Raw genomic sequence first — 24,442 nt, forward strand, 5'->3', positions numbered from 1 at the left:
AATTGACAGAGCCAGGAGTTGAACACAGACATTCTGCCGCCATAGTTCATGCTTTCAGCATTATGCTAAGCTGCCCCTTTCCTCTCTTGCTGGTGTGGCCATGGTCACCCAGTGCTTCTGTTAAGATTGTTTGAAACAAGCAATAGCAGTTGACTCTTGGTGACTTCAGCATATGGGGATTTAGTAGCTGGATGCTGGGGTGCTCCCAGAACCTCAGAATTGCTAAACAACCAAGCATGAGAGGGCAGGGGCCAGGAGTCTGTTCTGAAGAGGACTCTGATATCCTTCAGCCTCCTTGTGCAGCTCTGCAGGTGCCGGGTTCCTGGGGACAAGATTCTATTAAGATGGGTATCTGTGTCCTCTTGAGTCAATGAGGGGCTGTTTTGATTTTCTATTGCTGTGTCACAAACTACTCCAAAACTTAGTGCTTAAAACAACTGAAAACTATAAATTTTATTATTCTATTTCATGGATCTGTGGAACAGGAATCAGATGGGGACGGGGAATGGCTGTTCTCTGCTCCATGACATCTGGGACATTAGTCAGGTTGACTTGAAGGGTTGGGGACTGTTGGGCCTCTCTTTCTCTCCATGTGGCCTCTACACGTGGCTGACTTGGGCTTCCTCATAGCCTTGCAGCCTCAGCAGTCAGGCTTGTCACATGGCAGCACATGGCTCCAAGAGGAAGGAAATAGCAACTGCCAGTGTCCTACAGGCCAGGCTGGCACAGGCCTGGCATCACTCTTGCCTTACTAGATTGGCCAAACCAGTCTGTGGCCATTCCAGATTCAAGGGGAGGAGACCTGGATCCAGCTTCTCTATAAGAGCAGGTGAAAGAATGTGCAGCCATCTTCAGTTGGTCGCTGGGAGGTGGGTGCATATTGTGAGTCTGACCGCCAGGGTATCACATGTCTGGGCAGCCACCTCAGTCAGCAGGTGCAGTTCCAGAGTTCCTTCCCCTGGCCTGACTTCCAGGCTTGGACCATCCCTCTTCATTTGTCTTCCCTCTTGCTTTAGGCTGCTTGAGGAGTAGAGGGTGTTGGAGGGGAGGATAGAGGTCAGGGGAATGGCTTTGAGAGAGGCTGTGGGGGCAGAATAATGACCCACTCAGATGGCCACACTGTAATCCCCCGGAATCTGTGCCATGTCACTTGCATGGTGAAAGGACTTTGCAGATGTAAGGCAATGGGATATCCAGGTGGGCTCCATCTAATCCCGTAGCCCTTAAATGCACAGAACTTGCTCCCAGTAGAGGCAGAGGAAGTGAAGCAGAAGGGGAGGTCAGAGAGATTCAAAGCAACTGTACCCGCCATTGTTGGCTTTGAAGATAAACAGGGCCATGAACCAGGGCAGGTGGTGGCTGTAGTCGCTGAGAATGACCCCTGGCTGACAGTAAGCAAGGAAAGGGCGACCTTAATCCCACAGTCGCATGGAACTGAGTTCTGCCAACCACTGAATGAGCCTGGAGGTGGATGTTTCCCCAGAGCCACCACATAGGAGCCAGCTCTGTCCTTGACTTTGGCCTTGCGAGACTCTAAGCAGAGAACCCCGCCAAGCCTGTCCAGACAACAGAACTGTGAGCTAAAAATGAATGTTCCGAGCCACTGAGTTTGTGTTATTTGTTATGGAAGCAGCAGAGAATGAACGCAGATGCTGGTGCCTGCTCAAATCCAGGGAGGGACAGTCAAATCCTCCCAGAGTGACACGTGGTTCCTGCCAGCACCCATGCTGTGGCCCAGCCTTGGAGGGCACCAGTGGGCCAGACATGCTTATGGTGCTCAGAAGCTCCTGCGTACCTCCTAGAGGACTCTCATGGAGAGCCTGTTGGGCAGGGAGGCCCTGGACAGGTGCGAGTCAGGAGCGAGGTGTGTGCCTTGGGAGGCAGGGAAGGAACTGCCTGCTGTGTAGTGTGATTTCAGCATGTTGCACGGGCTGTGGTCACTGTTTCATGAAAGATCCTCATCCCCATGAGCTTTCTTTGTCTCCCATCCCCTTGAGAAAGGTTCATTCCTTCCTGCTGGACCATCTCCCTTCCTCGCTTACAGGGGGCTTGCCTGGACCAACCCCTACTCGGGGATGTAGGTCTGGAAAGTCTCTGATAGGCTCCACCCAACTGACTTGGTTTCCCTAGGTGAGCTATCGCTGAAGCTTGCAGGGCAAAGAGTGTGTGTAGCCATGGCTCTTGGTGCCAGGCAGGGGTGGCTGCACAAGGGCAGCCTAGAGTATCTCTCTGACCCCTGGATGGTCCTGTGTGTGCTGCAGAATTCTCAGGGAACTTTCATGCCGTGACATCTCCAGGGCTCTCAGGAGGAGAAAGGGTGGGCATGTTGCGCAAAAGTGCTTTCAGATTTATTTAGGTAGGACTCTCCCAAAGGGAACATTGAGACCAGAGTCTGTCTTGGAAGTGTGGTAGGGCAGTGTTGAGTGAGGCCACAGAGGGTGACCGGAGATTCATCTGCAGAGAGGCTCTGGACAGGAATGTGGCACACATGCCTCAAATGGCTCCATGCAAAGGGTGGGGAGTTGCAGGATTTGTACCCCAACTATTGAGAGTCATTGGTCGAGGGTTCCCAAGCACTTCTGTCCATAGCTCTGCAAGAGGCCTTTGGTGCAAAATGACTGAAAGGCCTGAGGGATGTGGGTGAGGCCCTGCCAGTCAGGGTCACAGCTGGACATTTGTCCCAGGCTCTTCCTGAGGGGCTGTGTAGTAACCCCCTGCAGCTGTGATCCCTCTGGGTCATCCCGCACTGGGGAACAGCATGGCGGACACCTCCTTTTCCTGGGGTCTCGAGGCCCATTGTGTGTGCACCCCTCTTCCCTGCTCTGGGCCTCCCCCTAGGTTAACCATGGAAGCTAGGGTCCTCCTGGCTTCCCCCTGGGCCTGGCTGAGCACCATTGGTCATTGAAGAGCAGGTGTGGGATCAGGAGGGCCTTCTCCTGAAGGTGAGGAGGGCAAGCAGCTCCCAATCATCCACTGGGGTGTAGTTTCTGATCTCTGGACAGTGAAGGCTCTTGACCCACAACGTCACTCTAGACAGGGCCTGGCCACATGGGACACCTTTGGGTTTGGCCTCTGTTTGTCCAACTTTCTTGGTCTCTGCTTCTTGGTGTTTCTCTGTCACCTTGATTGCTGCAGGTGGCAGGATGGCCCCTTTCCTGGGGTTTGCTCCTGGGCAGACAGGAGAGAAAGGTGGAAGTCTGGTTGGCAAATTGTCTTTATGCTGCTGACTCAAGGAGGAAGAGTTGAGCTTCAAAGTGATTTATCTCTGGTTCCTTCCCCTTAGCCTCAGAACTGGACAAAGGCCTGGTGCTTCTTCATGGCACACAAAGGCTGGAGAGCAGACAGCCCCTCACTTTTTCCATCGAGTCTTTTACTCAAAATGATACTGAGTTTCTCACAGTCCTAGGCCTGGATGTTCTATGTGAGTCAGAGCTATGAGGGCCAAAGTCGGGAGGAGACTGATCAGAAATGTCTGTGTTGTCTCTGTTAGCCAAGTGCAGGGTGGTTATCACCTTCAACCAAGGACTCCGGGGTGGGCGCGTGATGGAGCTGAAGAAAATAGTGGACGAGGCTGTGAAGCACTGCCCCACCGTGCAGCGTGTCCTGGTGGCTCACAGGACAGACAACAAGGTCCACATGGGGGATCTGGATGTCCCGCTGGAGCAGGTAGGTTACCTCACTTTGCATAGTTTGAGGAGAGGTCATATCAAGTTAGTTGGCTCTGAGACTTCTTGGGTTGTAGTTCTCAATTTGGGTTCCCTAGAGGTGCCCAGGTTTCCTTTGTGGTATTTGGTGAGCTTGAGTACTGTCTGGGAAGATAAAACTCCAATATGACAGGGAGGTTGGAACACTTACTGTAACACAAATGATTGCACCCACCCTTTTGTTTTGTGTCCTTTCCACATTTGGAGTTGAACTTGGACAGGTCAGAGCAGGTGAATTCTGAATCCCGTGTGCGGAGTCCTGCTGCGGAGGGGGAGTGGTGCTCTCAGAGGCTGAGTGCCCTCGGTGGGCTCTTTGTTTCTTGTCCCTTCCAGGAAATGGCCAAGGAAGACCCTGTATGCGTCCCAGAGAGCATGGGCAGCGAGGACGTGCTCTTCATGCTGTACACCTCAGGGAGCACTGGAATGCCCAAGGGCATCGTCCATACCCAGGCAGGCTACCTGCTCTATGCCGCCCTGACCCACAAGGTACAGGCCTGTGCGGGGCGGTGCTGGGCCCTCGGCAGGGCTCCACGCAGGGGCAGGGCCAGAAGTCCTCCTGCTGCAGAGCGAGGCCTGTAGGTGTGAGAGGTCAGTGTTTCTTCCTGGCCTATTTGGGGCAGGGCCCCTCGAGTCTCCCCACCCCACAGCTCCTCAGGGCCCTGGCTGCCTCGAGCCCCCCCTGCACTGTCTAGAAACTCCCAGAGAATCTGACCATGTAACGTGGCAGCAGGACACTAAGGGCCACTCACCCAAAGATTTTTTAAAACTCTTTTTAGGACAGATACAGAAAACCACCCAAATTAAATGTGTGGCTTAATGAATTATTATAAGGCAAATGCCACTTTGATCAAGAGGTGAAAAGGCCACCTGTTTCTCAGAAGCCCCTTCCAGGCCCATGTGGCTGCAGCCCCGTCCAACGTGTCCTGATGCGTCTTGCGCCCCTGCCCTGTGTTTTTCTTTTGATAGTTTTGTGGCTCGTATGTGTGTCCATGGGCACTGTAGCTTACCGTTGCCCATTAAAATATGTATTTTTTCTTCATGGAGTCTCACTCTGTTGTGCAGGTTGGAGTGCAGTGGTGTGATCTCAGCTCACTGCAACCTTCATTTCCTGGGTTCAAGTGACTCTCCTATCTCAGCTTTCTGAGTAGCTGAAATTACAGGCACCTGCCACCACACCCTGCTAAATTTTTTTTGTAGTTTTAGTAGAGACAGTGTTTTGCCATGTTGGCCAGGCTGGTCTCGAACTCCTGACCTCAAGTGATCCGCCCGCCTTGGCCTCTCCAAATGTTGAAATTATAGGTGTGAGCCACTGAGCCCGGCCTAAAATATTGTTGATATGTCTTTTAAGTCCTTTTAAGCCTATGCTCCCCCATTTCCTTACACTTGGCCATTATCGTGTCCAGCCATTTTTCTCTGGTGTCCTTTAGTCTGGGTTGTGCCTGTTGTCCCTCTGCCCTCTGTGTTTCCTGCATATGGGCAGTTGGATCCTGAGATGGGATCAGGCTCCAGTGAGCTGCTGTGGAAGAATAAAGGGGATTCGGATGTCTGTCCTCTCATGCTTCTTGAAGCTGATGATGCTTGATGCCATTTTTGGCCCTTTTGACTTTTATTTTTTGTATTTCTTAAGGGGTTTAAAAAATCGTGGCATAAGGCAATGCAAAAAGGTGTCCACATGTTAAACATACAACTAGACGGACTCTGCAGTGTTCCCACCTGTCCTGCTGCTGGAGGCCGTTTGATGAGCCAGCTGCCTCTCACAGCTGTGGCCTGCAGCATATGCATGCTGATTTCCTAGTGACCTGGTGAACATGGTGGAGTGGGGGGACAAGCTCCTGATGCTCCCTTCCTGTCTCTGCAGCTTGTGTTCGACCACCGGCCAGGTGACATCTTCGGCTGTGTGGCTGACATTGGCTGGATTACAGGACACAGCTACGTGGTGTATGGGCCTCTCTGCAATGGAGCCACCAGTGTCCTTTTTGAGAGCACCCCAGTTTACCCCAATGCTGGTAAGGATGGTGAACCCTGTTTGGGACCCCATGCTGGTGTCAGGAGAGAGAGCCTGAGGCTTGAGGCTTGTGGAGAGGTTCATGGAAGGGGGACACCTGGGCTCTGGTGAGGGTGTGGCTCTCCAGGTCCTGCTGTCGAGATGCCCAGTGGGGCCAGGCACCGGGTCTTCAGAAAGATCCGACGGGCAGCAGCAGGGAGTCTGACTTGGCGCTGGAGGACATCTCAAGGCCCCTGCTCCTGTAGTCCTGCCCTCTGACTTAAACTGCCGGCCTCGGGCCATCATTTGGTATCCTTCTCACCTCTAGGTCGCCTGCCCAGATCCAGCCCTTTCTCGAGGCTAGGACCAGCTGCCTGCCTCTTCTGTTTCCCAAGCCCTGCCCCTTGAACTTTCAGGGCCATCCCTCAGACCATGTTATGCATGGCCTAGAACCATCTCCATTACATTGAGATCACTTTGAAAACAAGGTGAAGTCTGGCTCCCTTGGGCATCGTCCTCCCACACAGCAGTGTCTTCAAATACCTGCTTTAATGTAAGAAGACCATGGTGGCTCTGCCCAAAGGCTGCTGCCACAGCGTTCCATGGCGCTGACAACTGTGCATGAACTGTGTTATCACCTCCCAGTGCTCCATCCCTGCCTTTGGGGTCTGGGTGTGCTCAAGGAAGAAGTTGTAGGGGCAAGAGCAGGGATTAAGGGTCATGGCCCAGGTGCTGTCTCAGGCCACCACTTCAGCCCCTGGAAGCTCAGTGTCCCATGTGGAGGGGATGGTGTGGGTGGTGGGTTTACAGGAATCAGGGGTGTGCATGCTGGGCATATGGCCCTGCTCCCTGGGACACACACAGTGGCAGCTCTGCTGTCATGAGGGGAAGCCCCAGTCACCACTTTAGAGCCCATGTAAGTGTGACCGAGTGAAAGCTCTGTGTTAATGCTCCACGGGTTATTAAATCCACATAGTATCGCCTTGAACTAGGCCATCACCCTAAGCCAGGTGAAGACTGTTCCTGAATATGCCACCCATGGATCTGGGGAGTGCTGGGAGGAAACCAGCCATTGGAGACTTGTCCTATGGGGCTTCTTTCCGTCTTTCACTGGTGGGGGGGTTGGGAGGGATCCTTTTTATATGGACATATGCACGTCTGCACATGCCCAGCACTCAGGAAGTCTTGGCTGATCTCTAAGTTTAAAGTAGATCATGTCAGCTCTCCTGCTGACAGTGAATTTCGGCCTTTCTGTAGGTCGGTACTGGGAGACAGTAGAGAGGTTGAAGATCAATCAGTTCTATGGCGCTCCAACGGCTGTCCGGCTGTTGCTGAAATACGGTGATGCTTGGGTGAAGAAGTACGATCGCTCCTCCCTGCGGACCCTGGGGTCAGGTGAGTGGCCTGCCCTGCAGCAGGAGAGGGTGCACTTGCCTTAGACCCTCAGAGCCAATACACGCTTCAGCAGGACTTCAGTCATGAAGCTGCCCGGCTTTGTATGTGTGAATTCATGCAACGCCAGACTGGATCTGGTAGAAAGCACCTCTTCCCACCTATAAGCCCCTCCCCAGAGCTGGCAGCAGTTACCAGTCTGGGGAAAAACATTCTAGACATTTTCTGTGCCATCGTTTCTGTGCCCAATTTCTGTAGCTTAATCTTCATTAGGAATACTTACCCACTCAATAAGTTAAGGGCCAAGTCATTTCTTTAGTGGCTGCATGGGATTTAATTTTGTAACTTAGCTGGGTGTGGTGGCAAAGGCTGAGGTGGGAGGATTGCTTAAGCCCAGGAGTTTCAGGCTGCAGTGAACTAGGATTGCACCACTGCACTCCAGCCTGGTGACAGAGTGAGACTCAGTCTTCTAAATAGTAATAATAATAATAATAGTATAACTACAGTTTGCTAAACACTGCCCCGTTGTTAGACCTTTTGATTGTCTCCAAGTCCGTGGAGTGGATACCATCCTGCGCTTTTGCCCTGCTGCTACTGTAGATGTTTCCAGGCAGAGAGTTCAAAGCTTAGGCCTATTGGTAATGTTGATAGATATTGCCAGGTCACGTGGAAACATTTTGGAAAGGTGACGGTGGCATGGTTTCGACAGTATCGGCGGTGTCTGTCTTTCGGGCTGGTGCTGGGAGGGACTGGGTGCTGGTGACTGCTGTTCCCTCTCCTGTCCCTGCCACATTTCATGTCTGCCTTTACATGTGTGGTCATGTGTGGTCAGCCACCTGCTTGGTGGCTTTTCACTGGGGAAGCATGCAGGGCAGTGACTACGGAAGAGTGTCCCATTCTACCACATGCATCCTTGGGAAGGGAGTGCGGTGAACATGTGATTCTGCTACTGCTGGGTGACCATGAGGCCACGTGGGCATCTGGGCCACAGGTTGAGAGGCACTGCAGCTGGGGCTGTGCCCTGCAGAGTTCACCACTTGTTCTCAAATGTGAGATGGGGATGAGACCTACCTGCAGGGTGGTGAGGATGCCACAGAGGGTCAGATGTGAGCCTTAGTGTAATGTTTAGCATGGAGATGATTAACGGGGAGAGCTCCTGAGGAATAGCAGGCATCCAATGACTCCTCCTCCTCTTTTCCCTTATTTTCCCCTTAACAGTAAAAACCTTCTTTCCTCAAAGAGCTTTCTAGATTAAAAAGCAGGAGGGGTTTGAATACTATTAATAAGAGCAAATATGTATTAAATGCCTTTATCTTCACATCCTTTGAGCAAAGAGCAGATGTTGCTTCGCATTACAGAGGAGGAAGAGGAGGCACAGAGGTCAGTGAACCTGCCCAAGGTCACTCAGCAAGTAGGGCACCCTGTGCTGAACCCAGTACCTGGTTCTAGAGTCAGTAAAACTCACTCTGCCCCCCACCTGATTGATGGGCTCTAGGCACCCACCCTGTACCCTCAGCAGGTCCTAGGGTCCTGGCTCACTCTGCTTCCCTTGCCATACTGTCCCTCCACCTCTCAGAAAGAGCATGGAGCTCCTTTCCAGATGGTGTGTCTTGGTTTGCTTTGTGCTGCTGTAATAGAATACCCTGAAACTGGATGATTTATAATGAACAGAGATTTATTGGTTCACGTTTCTGGAGGCTGGGAAGTCCACATCAAGGTGCTGGCATCTGGTGAGGGCCTTCATGCTGCATTGTCCTATGGTGGAAGGGCAAAGAGAGGGTGAGAGAGAGCAAGAGGAAGTTGAACTCACCCTTTTATAATGGCACCAATCCCACTCATGAGGGTAGAAGCCTCTTGGCATAATCACCTCATAAAGGTTCCACCTCTTAATACTGTTACAATGGCAATTACATTTCAACATGAGATTTGGAAGGGACAAACATTGAAACCACAGCAAGTGGTGAGTTTGGGTGGTCTCTCTTGGCATGCTGGAGCTGGGCTTGAGAGGCCTGTGTGATTCTGACTGCCCGGACCATACAGTACTTGGGAACTGGGAACAAACAGTGGGGTGGTCAGGGCCATAAACACTCTCCCAGATTCTCTAGGTGTTGTCAGCAGGGCCACATGAGTGGGCCCTAGGCATTAGGTGGGGACAGGGCTGAAGGCCAAGATTTGGTTTTCCAGATACACTCATGGGATTTGTCTGCTGAAGGAAGATTCACGGGGTCCAGTGACAAGGGGTACCACACTAAGTGCATTTCAGGAAGGGGTGTGCTCTGGCAGCTGCATTAGAGTGTGATGTGTATCCCAGCAGCCTCTGTCCCCACAGACCTGGAACACCTCTGAGCCAGGGGGCCAGCCCCCAGCATAGGCTCAGCTGGGTTTTGTGTATTTAGCTGGTCAATAGGCACATTCCTGTTCCTGTTGCATAACCGGTTCTAGCCGCAGAACCCCGCAGGAGGCCAGGTGCTAATCACACACCTCGTTGTGCTGCTCTTGGTATACAATGCTGGCAGGCAGCACGGCGTCCTGTGATGTCTTGCACCTGAGGCTCCCAGCACCTTGGAGCAGTGCTGGGGGTCAGTGTGTTCCACACCTTGGCCAGGGCCAGCACTGTGCTGGCACACTTGTCAGTGCAATTCCAGAGCCCAGACCCATTCCAGGCAGCTAGGATCAGCCCTCACAACACTGAGTCATCAGAATCCCACTTACTCAAGACCCTCCCCATAGAAGTGTATTTCTCAAAGCTTTTTTAAACTTTCAATTTCATAAGTAATACATGGATAAGCTCTTGTGAAAAGAAGAAATTGGAGCATTGAACTTAAAGCTGATGTCCTTAGGAGCTGGGCGTGGGGGTACATGCCTGTAGTCCTGGCTACTTGGGAGACTGAGATGGGAGGAGCCTTGAGCCCCGGAGGTCAAGATTGCAGTGAGCCATGATTGTGCCACTGCACTCCAGTCCAGGCAACAGAGCGAGATCCTTGTCTCTCTCTAAAAAAAAAAAAAAAAAAAAAAAAGCTAAGATTTTCCCTGACGTCTGCTCCAGGTGTTGTTGCTCCTGCGCCTTCGGTCCCATCTCCGCAATTCGGTTCCTGTAGTGGATTGCGGCTCTGTTAAATGATGTTTTCTTTAACACCAAAGTCACCACACTGTGCTATTATGCTGTAATGTTTGTTTTAAGATCGTAGAATCTGCATTTCTCCACATGGATCTGCCCTGCTGTGGGGATTGCCCTGGCTCGTGTGATCACATCCCCGTGGCTGGGTGCAGGCTGTCGCAGTCTCCCAGCATGTCCACCAGTGCTGCAGGGCATCTCCCTGCCCCTTGTGGATGTTCTGAGTGCAGGTGTGACACATAAGACATCGAGCCGCCCATGTGGCCAGCACTGATCATGCAGCACTGACGCGGGGGCCGCTGCCGGGACAGGCTGTGGGCTGTCAGTGGTCCTGAGCAAGGGGCAAACACCAGCACGAGAATATTTCAGTGTTTTAGTGACAGCACGTCTAGCCTGGAGAGTTCTGGCTGAGTGCTGGCCTGGTGTGGAAATGTCATAAGGTAGACACTGAGAATGCTAGGGTGTATGTGTATCTTTTTCCTTTCTATTGAGATATAATGTATACTAAAGGATACAGATGTTATGTGTTCAACTTGAGAGATGTTTACATGTATAAGTGCTACAGAAATTCCCAGTCCCCAGAGGCCCCCTTATGGCTCCTGCCAGTCACGGGAGTTACCTGAGCCGTGACCACAGTGTGGCCTGCATCACCATGGACAGATGTGGCTGCACTTGAACCTCAGTTAGGTGGGATCACACAGCACACCCCTCCCTTTCTCAGCATCGTGCCTCAGACTCACCCATGCCGCCGTGGGTCGTGGAGGTTCGCCATCTTCTTTGCAGTGTGGCGTTCCTCTGCAGGAGCGTGCCATGTTGTATTTAGCCACCTACTCCTGAGGGATGTGTGTGGTTTCTGGCATGAGCAGAGCTGCTGAGGACACCCTTTACATGGCCACTTCTGGTGGCATCTGCAGTCATTTCTGTGGGGTGTACGTCAGGGGTCATGTTTTGAGGTGTTCCGCCGTAGTAGATTCTGCCCCAAGCAGTTGCTCAAAGTAGTTGTATTGGATGTATGGAGTTTTAAATGTTAAGAGAAACATCCAGATTGCTCCCCAAAATTGCTGAACCACACTACCCTCCTATTGGTGTCTGTGAAATCCTGTTTTCCCCACATTCTTGCTGGCTTTTTGATTTTCAACCATCTAATGATAAAAATACGTCACAGTCATGTGCATTTCTTTGATGACCATAAATATGATATGTCTCTCACTGCATTTTCAGGTCTCCTTGTATGTTCTTCAAAAAAAAAAAAAATTACAGAGCTGTTTTCTCCTTAAAAATCTTTTCATTTGGCTGGGCACGGCGGCTCACACCTGTAACCCCAGCACTTTGGGGAGGCCAAGGCCGGCAGATCACCTGAGGTCAAGAGTTCGAGAACAGCCTGGCCAACATGGTGAAACCCTATCTCTGCTAAAAATACAAAAAATTAGCCGGCTGTGGTGGCAGGCACCTGTAATCCCAGCTACTCAGGAAGCTGAGGCAGGAGAATCGCTTGAACCTGGGAGGTGGAGGTTGCAGTGAGCCAAGATCACGCCACTCTACTCCATCCTGGGTGACAGAACGAGACTCAGTCTCAAAAAACAAAACAAAAACCAAACCAAACAAAACAAAACAAAACGAAACAAAAAAAGAAAAACAAAAAAAAACAAAACTTACTTTTGGTTTCAGGTTTATTTGCAGCCTGTTAACATCTTTTTCTTTCCTGTGTGGTTTCAGTGGGAGAGCCCATCAACTGTGAGGCCTGGGAGTGGCTTCACAGGGTGGTGGGGGACAGCAGGTGCACGCTGGTGGACACCTGGTGGCAGACAGGTGAGGAGGCCTGGGGAACAGGTTCCAGTCTAAGTGCTGGGTCTGCAGGGACGGGTGTGAGGCTGGGACTGGGGTCCGAGCTCTCAACAGCAGGTGCAACAGAAGACACGTCAACGCCCGAGACTGCGGAAACCCTGGGGCCTAGAGTGAGGGAACTCAGAGGTCGCCTGGCTGCTGTTTCCCAGCTATGGGACCTCATGTCACGACTTCCCTGAGCCTCGGTTTCCTCCTTTGTGAGGTGGGGGTGCCCCCCACAGGCCTGGGTGAGGGTGAACTGAGGCGACACAACCCAGCTTGCTGCCCAAGGCCTGGTGTGCAGCAGGAGCTCAAGGGCCATGTCCCTTCCAAGTGCCCCTTTCTGAACAGGGGAACATCTGATGAGACAGGCCCTATCTTCTAAGGAAGCGTGAGTCTAAATTTAAATTTTAGTGAGAAAAGGAATTTTTCCTGTGACATTTTGTTTGGATTTGTCCCCCCTTCTCTTGGGTATCTGACTTATTAGGATGCTTGGGGAGAGAGACCACCACAGATGTAATGAATGTAACTATCTGAGGGCTCATCCTCAAGCCAGAAAATGAGATGTTCCCATGGGACAGTCCCATCCATTTGGGAAAACCTGGGGCAGAGATTCTCTAGCTGAGTCCCTGGGGCATTTCCCTGGTGGAGGCGAGTGCCAGAGAAATAATGTGATGGCAGGATTTGAGGGCATCTTTTTTCGTTGCTGGGTTCGTGTCGAACAGGCGCTGGCCCAGAAGCAATTCTTTTTCCCCCGTCTTCATGTGCAAGTGGGTGGGCTCTGCCCTTTCCTACTTCAAGCAAGGCCCTGACATGACGAGGGGGCCTGTACCTGGCTGTGGGACGCCAGAGCTCCTGGGGCTGAGGCCAGCTTGGGGCTCCTTCTCGTATCCGCAGTGGAGGGCACCAGACTCACATCTGGTTTGCCTCAAAGATTGTTGTGCCCCTGAGGCATTTCCTTGCCCACAATAGGGACAGTCCCACCCACCCCCCACTCTGGATACGCATATCCCTGGGTCCGGGCCGATCTTGCATTTCTTCCTTGTCGTACCTGCAGAAACGGGTGGCATCTGCATCGCACCACGGCCCTCGGAAGAAGGGGCGGAAATCCTCCCTGGCATGGCGATGAGGCCCTTCTTTGGCATCGTCCCCGTCCTCATGGATGAGAAGGTGTGTATGGGCCTTCCCCGCATGGGGGCCATGTGCTTGCCCTCCCTCATCCCAGCCTGCCCAGCCCAGCTCCCTCCTGTGTGCCCAGGTCTGTACCTGGCAGGAGGCTGCTGACCTCACAGCGTTCACTGCACTGGTATCATGCACTGGCTAGCGGCCACACAGGTGGCTTGGGGCCCTCCTCGGGGCAAAGGGGAGAGCTATGGACAGCTCCCTTGAGGGCAGGGCTTGTCATTTTTTGGCACACTTGTCACCCAGAGCCTGCCCTCTCTCACGTGCATGTCTGGGGTCTACAGGGCAGCGTCGTGGAGGGCAGCAACGTCTCCGGGGCCCTGTGCATCTCTCAGGCCTGGCCGGGCATGGCCAGGACCATCTATGGCGACCACCAGCGATTTGTGGACGCCTACTTCAAGGCCTACCCAGGTGAGCAGGCTGTCAGGGACCCTCTCATTCCTTTTCAGCTGACTGCTGGAATCTTATTCTCAGAAACCATTTTTAATGGGATTTGAGTGCAGCATAGCACAGTGGCCAGGAATAGGCGCTCCCGAGGCCAGAGTTTGACTCCGACCCCCTCTCCCTTTGCTGTACCTCCCTGGCTTTCCTTATCTTGACAGTGGGCGTGATTCCCTGCTCGGGGACTTTCTTGGGGCTACTTAGGTGTGGGTGTGAAGTCCTGCCCTGCAGCCAGGCCCGTGGTAGGATCCTGTTAGCTACTGGGGAGGGAGGGTGGAGAAGTACCTTAGAAGACTGTCACCAAGGCTGGGAGTTTTCTTCCAGTTTACTTTTATTTTTTCCTAGTTTTCCTTTTTGTCCTTGGGTTGGAAATTTATATGAATGCTATCTCCTCTGTCTTGTTGGAACCAGTCATTTTCAGTCTCAAGCTTGTAAACAAGACTCAGTGTTTTGGAGAAGCGTCTTGGAAGTGCTGCCTGTATACCTTCTGCTCCCCGAAGTCTCGATGTCTTGGAGCCACTGCCCATGCTCTAGAACATAGGGAAGCATCAGAGTTGCAAGGAGGGCTGATGGGCGAGACTGCAGCCATGTGCTGGGCTGCAGAGCTTCATGCTTAGTGAGGTGGGGACATGGGTCCTGGCTCAGGGTTCCTGGTGCTGAATTTCTCTGCTGGTGCAGGCTATTACTTCACTGGAGACGGGGCTCACCGAACTGAGGGCGGCTATTACCAGATCACAGGGCGGATGGATGATGTCATCAACATCAGTGGCCACCGGCTGGGGACCGCAGAGATTGAAGACGCCATCGTGAGCACAGGCTGGGCCTCCCCCTTCACTCCTGCACCTCCATGATGCCCCTATGGGCCTGCAAGTCGGGGTGGGAGTCCCTGGTCCGAGTCACTTCTAGCACCAGGGGCTGCCACATTTTGTCATTTTGTTCTCTGTTGTACACAGGCCGACCACCCTGCAGTGCCAGAAAGTGCTGTCATTGGCTACCCCCACGACATCAAAGGAGAAGGTGAATGTCCTAGAGAAGAGCTCCTCCCTGATTGCTGACCCCACGACCATTATGGGCATCTCTGTACGAGGAGCAGACTCTGGAGAGTGGTGTGATAGGGGATACTATGGGCCAAGCTCTCGGTGTTCTTCTCTCTCAAGTGGAAACTGCAGGGGCGAGGCTGAACAGCACTTGTGTTCGGTCAGGTTTCTGAAATGCCCTGGTTCTGCTGTCCTTCCAGGACACGCATCCACAGTGGCCGTGACCCACTTGGGCTTGGCTAAGCTTGGCGGGTTTCCCCGTCTGTCTATGGTTTATCTGGTGGAGACATCACCCAGCCCTGTTACAGGGAGTTTATGAGAAAATGTCCAGCCTCATGTGTCCTCATGGGCTTGGTCATCGCACTCAAGCCAGCTCTGCAGCCACCACGTGTGTGTGCTGGAGTGTGCTGCTCTGGAGCGTGCAGGCTGTGTGCTGCCCTGGGACTTTTTGGACAAATCTGACCTGTGGTTCCCACTGCACAGCGCCATGCCAGGGGAATGCAGAATGAGGGACTAGAATGGTCTTCTTTACCAAGGCCACGCTTTGTTTCGAGTCTGCCAGCTTCTCGGTGTCTGGGTCTGGGAAGGGGCGGGAGCACCCAGGTGTTGCAATGCCAGGTCCATCCAGGCACACTGTCTGGCCTGGCGTGACCTGGACACACACAGATCCAATGCCAGGGCACTGCTGGGCAGACTGGCTTCTCCCACCCTGCCCAGTGGCCTGGGGTCTGGCTTGCCCTCCCGCTGGGAGGCCACCCTGTGTAAGAGTATGTCCCAGATGTCACCTGCCTCCCTGTACTTCTATGTGCCGTTGTTCCATTATTTACTTAAATGCTTTCTTTAGATTGACCCATTGCAAGATTGAGAATTTGTTTCAGTGCTTTACAAACAGCATTTTCAGTTGCCATGAAAAGACTGTGCTGGTAAGGCTGGGATGTGGGAGAGAGCTGGTGGGGACCCCTGCCCGGTGACGTCCACATGTGATCAGGAGGGTCAGAGAGGACGGAGATGAGGACAGTTTCTCAGGTGTGTCTAGGATAACTTAGTGCTCAAACCTCGCTCTGACAGGAGCCTGGGCCCCTCCTCTGGGTACTCCTGCATTTCACGTCTCTGGGCTGGGGATCCACAGGGCACTGGGGTGTCCTGGGATTGGAAAGCCGCATCTATGTCTGAGTCCAGTGGCTGAGCCAGTACTCCCTGGGGACACTGAGAGGGGTCCGTGCATGGTCCACTGTGTCTGGGGGCTCAGAAGCCCCTGTATTGAACTCCATAAAGTAAGTGCAAGATCAAGGAAAGGACAGTGGAAGTGGCCTTTAGACAAACGTTTGGGCATCGCAATCACTGTCTTTCATAGGGCAGCTTAGCCTTAGGTCTGTTGGGGTGGTGTTGGGGCATAGTCTGCTGTGGACGCTGCTGCCCAGGGCACGTTCTGCATGTGTGGAGCTATTGCAAGTCTGGTGTTGCCAGGCTTCTTAATGTCTGCCAGATGTGTGGGGAGAATTTGTGTATCATGGGTATGATGATTTTCCTGATTTCTAATGAATTTGAGTGTCGATTCTATAATTATGAAGAGCTGACAAACAGCTCTTGATTGGCTGTAAAGCCACCTGTGAGTATCGTGTATTTGTCCCCACTCTCTCTGTTTTGCACCAGCTCTGAAAAAGGGCAGCCCCTGGTAGACCCAGCAAGCCTCTGGTGCTGCTGGCCAAGCTCTTGTCTCTCTTGTCTCCAGTGTCCTGAGCCTTGCCTGCCTCCTCCTGGCTCTTAACTGGCTCCTCCACCCATGTGGAGGGTTTCCTCCCTCCAGCACCATCCTCAGAACTCAATAGCCCAGGCCCACTTCTGATCCCATATCAACGACCAAGATGAGAAAAACAGTGTTCTTTCCCTCAAAGACCTAACAACCTAGTGGGGTGGCAGCAGGGGGACTGACAGCTGTTCCCGCACAGCATGTGCCATAAACTAGATTCATGGGTAAAGGCTTCACAGAGCAGGAGGTGGCTGAATTGCATCTTGAGGGATGAATGGGAGTTTGCCACATGGATATGGGAAGGCCTTTCAGGCAAAGGCTGTAGATCTTTACAGATCATAGCTTGTTCGGAAAACCAATCATCCATTCATGCACTAAACAACCATGTGTTGAGCACCTCCTGTGTTCCAGGCATGGTTCTAGATGCTGCGGACACAGCAGTGAGTGAGAAGGTCTCTGCCCCCATAGAGCTAGCATGCTGGAGGGGTCGAGAGTAGAGGAGAGAGACAGACAAAGAGCAAGAAAGATGATCACTGAGGAAACGACACAGTTAATTAGGTGCTACATGCCAGGGGAAGAATGGGTGAAAGTGGCATGGCGCTGGGGCAGATGAGCAGTAGGAGAGCCACACATATATAGAAACTTCGTGGGAGAGACAGAGCACCTTACAGGCCAGTGGGGACGGGCAGGCTGTCAGGGATGGCGCTGGGACAAGCGACTCTTTATATGAAAAGCAATCAAATTAGATCCCTCTTCACATCCTGGAACATCCTTCCTGGAACATGCCAGGTACTGAAAAATGAAACCTAGTATTTGTGCTAAAATGTGGGCTGGCCAATGCTGCCCAGCAGAACTCTCAGCTGCCCCACGTCTGTGTTGTCCAGGGTGGCAGCCTCTGGCTGTGCATGGTGCTGAATGGCATTTGAAGTGTGACTCATGCAGCGGGGGAGCTGATGATTTAATTGAACTGAAATAGCCACCCTGGCCCATGGTACCATGTTGCACACACGCCCCCAAAGGCTGTTGGTGCCCACTTGCTGTGCATCTGTGCACCTTCTCATGGAAGTCTCATTCTATCAAACCACATTATGGGTTATTTCACAGATGAGGACACAGAGAGGGGAGGTCCCATGTCCCAGGTCACACACAGTTAGTCAGCATTAGAGTTGAGATGCCAAACTCTTAGCCACACATGTGCACTCACCTGGAACATCTGTGGAGCTGTTAGAATCGCTGCCACTTTTCGTGAAACTGAAGTGCATCTTTGGGTTTGCAACTAAAGAAACCAGCTGCTACAATGTCCCTAACATAGAATTCAAAAGCCCTTTGGATTTCTGGCAGTCTGTGCATAGCACCCTGCTTCGAGAGTTGGCTCATTGTCTAGTATTTAATACATCCCCAAACTTGACTTTATTTTCAGCTGCCTTTGCCTTCATTGTGGTGAAAGATAGTGCAGGTGACTCAGATGTGGTGGTGCAGGAGCTCAAGTCCATGGTGGCCACCAAGATTGCCAAATATGCTGTGCCTGATGAGATCCTGGTGAGTGGGCCTCCCACAAAGGTGGGGCTGTGCTGCTGTGCTTCCCACAATTGTTAAGTGACAATGATCTTTTAGGAGCATATTACTCTTTTCGAATTACCATCAAAACTGACACTAGCTGTTTGGTTTTCCTGGCTGGTGGTGAGGCTGGTGGGTCGCTGTGTTATCATAGAGGGAGAGGAGAGGGCAGGAGATGTAGCTCCAAGAGCTTAGCAGCTCCAAAAGCTCAGCCAGCTTACTTGTCCAGGAGGTCGCCTAGGCAGGTTTCCACTCTCAGTGGGCTCATCTGTCCAGGAGGTCACCTAGGCTTCCACGCCCAGCCAGCTCACCTGTTCAGGAGGTCACCTAGGCAGGCTTCTGCTCTAGTATGTTGGCATGTGCAGGCTAGTCACAGAAATGGGGCTGCTGGTGAAGAATCTTAGGGATTTTCATTAGAAACATGGGGACAATACCAGGGTTCTCCAGCCCCTGTGTGGTTCCTGAGCACTTTTCCTGGTGGCAGTGAGGGAGATCGCAGATCCCCACCCCAGGGGGTCAGAATCGGGGGAGGATTGGGCTGCCTCTTCAGCTCTCGGTTTTTCATTCCCTCCTTTATGAACATTGTGCGCAGTGACTCTGGGTTTGGTGGCCCTCGGAGGCAGCAGGGCCAGGCTCCACTTGGTATTACGAGAGTTGACACATTTGGCCAAGTGACCAGAGTTTCAGGAGACCTGGACTCACCCTAGGTGAACTGAACTATTTCAAAAGACAGAGTGACTGTCAAAGATCCCAAACAACAGCTCTTAATGTATTGCCATTTGCAGTGAATGGGCTGTAGTTGTTTGAGCATGCTCCATGTTAGCTTTTCAAACACTAAGACAAAACTTTTCTCTTAAGTAGTTCTCACCTCTTACATAAGACAAAACCCGCTAAGTCCCAGGCCGGGGAATGGAGATGAGGCACCCAGTGGGTGCTTGGACCTGCTGCCACCTGGGTGTCTGCACGTGGCACAGTGGCAGGACAGACAGGCGGCAGTATGGGGTGAACCCAGCCTGGGTGGACCCTGCCTGGCAGAGGGCATCGGGGTGGGTTTCAGCTTAGGTCCAGATAATGGAAGGATAAAGCCAAGACCTCAGGCCTCACCATTCTCTGGGGGTGGAGGCTTAGACATCCACTGTGGATCCCCGGGAGGGCATCCCCCCTGAGCAGAGCCCTTCTCATCTCAATGCAGTCCATACTACCACGGAGGCTGGGCATCATCCACACTCTAATACCGTGCCTCTTCCTTGCCAGGTGGTAAAACGTCTTCCAAAAACCAGGTCTGGGAAGGTCATGCGGCGGCTCCTGAGGAAGATCATCACTAGTGAGGCCCAGGAGCTGGGGGACACTACCACCCTGGAGGACCCCAGCATCATCACGGAGATCCTGAGTGCCTACCAGAAGTGCAAGGACAAGCAGCCTGCCGCTAAGTGAGCTGGCGCTTTGAGGGGCTGTTAGGATGGGCGGGCACCCAGGCCCTGGCTTGTCCTTCCCAGAGGGTACCCCTGAGGTTGGCATCTTCCTAAGTCCCAGAAGCAGCCCCCGCCCCACACATGACCCACACCACCCTCACGTGAAGCTGGGCTGAGAGCCCTTTCTCCCATCCATTGGAGGTCCCAGGAGTATCACCCGTGGAGAGGCTATGCAACATGCTAGGGCTGGCTCTGTCCTCCTGAGTTTGGTCTCCTGGAATGAAGAGGCATTGCCATCTCCATTTCTCTGCCCTCTTGAGCCAGCACAGGAAGGTGAGGCCCTGGGATAGTGCACCTGCTCAGATAACACAGAGCTAGTTAGCTAGTAGCAACAGTGTTTTCTCCAGATGTGTCTAGATACAAAGGGCAGAAATCGTATTTTTATACTTTTATATTGTGGAAGAACAGCATACAACACTCACATGTAGTGTGTGGATTTACTTGAACATGTTCTTTTTAACATATAGTTATGAAAATCTCCTTTTTTGCCTCTACTGGTGGGAAACATGAGGATCAGAGGCCACATTTTTAATTATTGTTAGTGTATTTGGAAGTCTGAATTGGAGATGTTTGCACCTCTGTCTAAACAGCTCCCTTGAGAACTTCCAAGCCTCCAACATCCTTTCCTGGTGACTGTTTCTCCTGTGCTTGGTTGTGTATAGTGGAGCTAACTCCTAAGTGATGGGGTAAATGTGGCCACCTTAGTTCTGAAGCTACTCCAATCATGTTCTGTTTCTTCAAGCTGTGATCCAGAAAGATTTTTGTGCCCCCAGATGCCTCTTGATAGGAGAGGCAACACTCTCCAAATAGGTGGGCTCTTCAGGGAAGCTATTAGAAACTCAGGTCACTTGTTAGAGCACTAACTTGGTCAGAGCCAAGTCCTGGTAAATGCTGCCTGACTTTCGCTCTGTGGTTGGGGCGGTGAGAACCACTGAGGTCCACTGATGAGACTTGGAGATCTGAATCCAGTCTCTCTCTGTTTTAATGTGACTTAGGTGCTGTCAACATTAGCAAGATAATGGAAATCATGCCACCAGTGGGTGCTTACCTCCCAGCTAGGCATGCAGGAGCTGGTGGTTGGCAGGGGAAGGAGGCCCAGTGAGCCGGGTCCCTTAGGTCAGGGAGAGTGTGTCCTCTTTGCCGCACAGTCTACCCCTCAGGGCCTTGTGGCAGTGCCGGTGTTGGGGGGGTGTCTGGGCTACTGAGTACCCACTCGGCCATGGCGGTGCTGGCCTCTTGGGTGAGTGAGCCTGTGATGCCCAGGAGGTGGTGGTGGCTGCAGTGCACACAAATACTGAGTGGTGCTCTTTTGTTACAGACTTAGCAACAAAGGTCTGTGCCCTGGGCATGGGGGGCTGTAGGGTAGCTATGGCTGTGCATTTGTGAAATGGCTTAACTTTCCATGTTGCTGAGAGGAATCTGGACATGGTCCCGGGCATCTGAATGATCTGTAGGGGAGGGAGTTCAAATAAAGCTTTATTTTGTTCATTTTCTGTTTGTGGTGATTTTTTTGGTCCAATAATGAAACTCTTTTTTTTTTCCCTGAATATAATCCTACAGACAAAATTGGAAGGGGCCTTTTCTCCTGGAGGGTTCACACTCACAGCGCTGACTGCTCCTTGGTGAGCTCACGTGCCTTACCAAGCATGGCTGACTGCACCGATGCATCAGCCACACGTGGCCATTTAGCTGTAACTTAAACAGAATAGAAATTTGGTTCCCAGTCTGCAGTAGCTGCATTGCAAGTGCCCAGAGGCCATGCAGAGCAAGTCAGATAGGCGCACTGCCACCATCACTTGGAGGCCGCGGGCGGCACTGGACTAGAGCACAGGCAAGAGCGAGGGAGCAAACCTGGCTCTGAGTAGCGTGCATGAGGAGCATGGTCCGGTCCCTGGGTCATCCCTCTGCTAGGGTGGGCTGGTCCTTCATCAGGACACACTGAATCAGTGCCACAGAAGTGGAATCTCAGTGGTCTGGGTCTGCTCCTGACACCCATCTGGCAGCCCCTTGATCTTATACTTCCCGGCCTCCATAGAAACAGATCTCTGTGGTTTAAGCCACTCAGCCTATGATACTTAGTTACAGCAGCAAATGAATACAAACGAATACAACTTTCCTACTTCATATTGTACAGAGAGTGTGACAAAAACGAAATGGATTCTGGACTGTGCTGTATGATGCCCTATCAGCAGAGTTCCCAGGGCAAGCTGCCTCTCTCAAACTGCAGATTCGGGAAGAAAAGCAAAGATGCTGTGAAATACTGCTGGCCAGCTACTTGCCTACTTTGATGCTGACCTGTGGTTACTCTGTGGGGAGCTCACCAATGTTCCCTTGGTTACTACAGAAATAATTAACAAACAGAGCTCCTCCAGGGCTTCTAGGCAAGGATTCCTCCTTCAGCTTCTAGGATCCTGTTCTGTGTTTATTTGGCATCATTGCAATACCCCTTTGCTATTCCACAAAGAAATTTCTGCAGAGTAAACAGACTGGCTGTCCAACCTGCTCCCAGATATTCTGTGCCAGGGCCAGGTCTGCAGAGGTACCTGCCCTTTGGGGGTATAGTTCTGGCTTTTCTACTTGACATTATGACTTCTTTGCATCATGGATTGTTTGGAAAAATATTTCTAATTTTTTTTTTTTTTTTTTTTTTTTTTTTTTTTTTTTTTTTTTTTTTTAAGATGGAGTCTTGCTCTGTTACCCAGTTTGGAGTGTAGTGGCACGATCTCGGCACACTGCAACCTCCATCTCCCTGGGTCAAGCTATTCTCCTGCCTCAGCCTCCCAAGTAGCTGGGACTACAGGTGCACACCATCATGCCTGGCTAATTTTAGTATTTTTAGTAGAGATGAGGTTTTACCATGTTGGCCAGGCTGGTCTCAAACTCCTGATCTCAGGTGATCCACCCGCCTCGGCCTCCCAAAGTGCTGGGATTACAGGTGTGAGCCGCCATGCCCAGCCTATTTCTAAAATTTCTAAACATTTAGTTTTTGTTATTTTATGGTTTTTGTTATTTTATGGTTTTTGTTATTGGTGTTTAGCTTATTTGCACTGTGCTCAGAGAGTATGCTGTCCTATGACTTCAGTGCTCTGAAGTTTGTTGAGGCCTGCTGCATGACTCAGCCTATTTTCAGAAAGGTCCCATTCGAGATGGAAAAGAAGTATTCCGTAATTACTGGGTAGAAGACTATTTACGTATCCACTGGGTCAAGTTTGCTGATCATGTTGTTCAAATCCATGTCCCATCTCACTTTTACTCACGTGTTTCATCCCTTACTGAGACAGACTTGTTAAAAGTCTCCACTTCCACTGTGAATTTCTCTTTTTCTCTAGTTCTGTCAGTTTTTGCTTTGGACATTTTGAAACTTTATCTATTTATATATTTATCTAGCACAATTATTTATGTATGTATCTATTTGTTGTGTATTAGGTGCTGTTGAAAATTGTTGTAACTTCCTGATGAATTGACTCTAAAAGAGGCGTCCCCCTTTATCTCTAAATATGTTTTCTTTTGGCTGTAAATTATATTTCATCTGATATTAGTATAGTCACATCAGCTTTCTTTTTGTTGATATTTGCATGGAATATTTTTTCCATCCCTTTATTTTTCTTTTCTTTCTTTTTCTTTTCTTTTTTTTTTTTTTTTTTTTTTTGAGACAGGGTCTTGTTGTGTTGCCCAGCTGGTCTTGAACTCCTGGGCTCAAGCAATCCTCCCACCCCAGCCTCCCAAGTAGCTGGCACACAGGGGGAAACCACTGTGTCCAGTGGATTATTCCTTTAATGTTAATCTTATTGTAGCCTTATGTTTTTGATGTGTCTCTTTTAAACAGCATATAGCTTCACCTTGGTTTTTTAAACCACTCTGGCAATCTTTGCCATTTAAATCATACATTTAGTCTACTTACATTTAATGTAACTATTTATATATTTGGGTTTAAATCCACCATCTAACTCAGTACTTTTTATTTGCCCTGTTTGTTCTATGTTCTGTTTTTTTGCTTTCCTTTAGAGTGACTATTTTTTATTATTCTAATTTTTGCCTTCTCCCCATTAGCTTGAAGTTATAAACTCTTACTATTTTAATTGTTACCCTATATTATAAGTTGCAGCCTTCAATATTAATTGGTACCTTACCCTATTTCCAGTGAATACAAAGACTTTAAGAACTCACTTTAACAACATATAAACCTCTCTTCCAACTTATAAATCATGCATTTTAGTTTTCTCTCTCTTTTAATTCTACAAGGCAGTATTATTATAGTTGTATGCATCTTATTATTGTTCTATATAGACAATATTAACTTAGATCTACCCATATATTTATCATTTTTTGATATCTCTTCTATACCTCCAAACTTCCATTTGGAATAATTAACCTTCTGCCTGAAAGGACTTTTGTCATTTCTTTTAATAAAGGTCTGCTGATAAGAAATTCATTCAATTTTTGTCTGCTTGGAAGTATTTTATTTCATGACCACTCTTAAAGGATATTTTGACTGGGTATATAACTCTAGCCTGGTAATTATTTTTTTCAGCACCTCAATGATCTCATTTCCATTGGTATCTGTTTTCCCATGCTTCTGTTGAGAAGTTGGCTGTCAAACTAACGAATGGTCATTTAAAGGTAATCTACCACTTTTCCTTTGGCTGCTCTTAATATTTCTCCTTGTCTTTGGTTTTTGCAGTTTTATTTTTTGACTTTTTTTTTAATCTTGCTTGGGTTCTGCAAGACTTCTTAGATCTGTATTGATGTTTGTATCAGTTTTGGACTTCTTAGATCTGTATTGATGTCTGCATCATTTTGGAAATATCTCAACCATTATCTCTTTAAATATCATTTTTGTTATTCTCTCTTCTTTTGTTGAGGACCCCAAATTCCCATACAATGAAATTTCTTGCATTCTATTTTCTGTATCTCTTGCCTTAGCCTGGGTTGCCTGGAAAGCAGAGCCTGATATAAAGGCTTACATGCAGGTATGTTACTTAGG

At 50.5% G+C, this 24,442-nt stretch overlaps 1 protein-coding gene across 3 annotated transcripts in view; it reads left to right on the forward strand.

Annotated features, from left to right (window-relative positions):
• LOC119622619 (acetyl-coenzyme A synthetase 2-like, mitochondrial) overlaps positions 1 to 20,946 on the forward strand; it is a 53,417-nt gene extending 32,471 nt beyond the window's left edge. For 2 of the 3 annotated variants that reach the window (XM_073008679.1, XM_073008682.1), the window contains 11 exons: positions 3,491 to 3,666; positions 4,038 to 4,190; positions 5,563 to 5,710; positions 6,946 to 7,083; positions 11,912 to 12,004; positions 13,077 to 13,189; positions 13,486 to 13,612; positions 14,321 to 14,448; positions 14,596 to 14,659; positions 17,850 to 17,968; positions 19,241 to 20,946. In XM_073008679.1, the coding sequence (XP_072864780.1) occupies positions 3,491 to 3,666; positions 4,038 to 4,190; positions 5,563 to 5,710; positions 6,946 to 7,083; positions 11,912 to 12,004; positions 13,077 to 13,189; positions 13,486 to 13,612; positions 14,321 to 14,448; positions 14,596 to 14,659; positions 17,850 to 17,968; positions 19,241 to 19,420 (1,439 nt within the window). In that variant the 3' untranslated portion in view covers positions 19,421 to 20,946. The remainder of the gene's footprint in view (positions 1 to 3,490; positions 3,667 to 4,037; positions 4,191 to 5,562; positions 5,711 to 6,945; positions 7,084 to 11,911; positions 12,005 to 13,076; positions 13,190 to 13,485; positions 13,613 to 14,320; positions 14,449 to 14,595; positions 14,660 to 17,849; positions 17,969 to 19,240) is intronic. The other variant, XM_073008681.1, reaches the window with a different exon arrangement.
• The last annotated feature ends 3,496 nt before the right edge of the window (positions 20,947 to 24,442 follow it).

Source organism: Chlorocebus sabaeus, chromosome 2 (genome assembly GCF_047675955.1).
Source record: "Chlorocebus sabaeus isolate Y175 chromosome 2, mChlSab1.0.hap1, whole genome shotgun sequence".
Taxonomy (NCBI): Eukaryota; Metazoa; Chordata; class Mammalia; order Primates; family Cercopithecidae; genus Chlorocebus; species Chlorocebus sabaeus.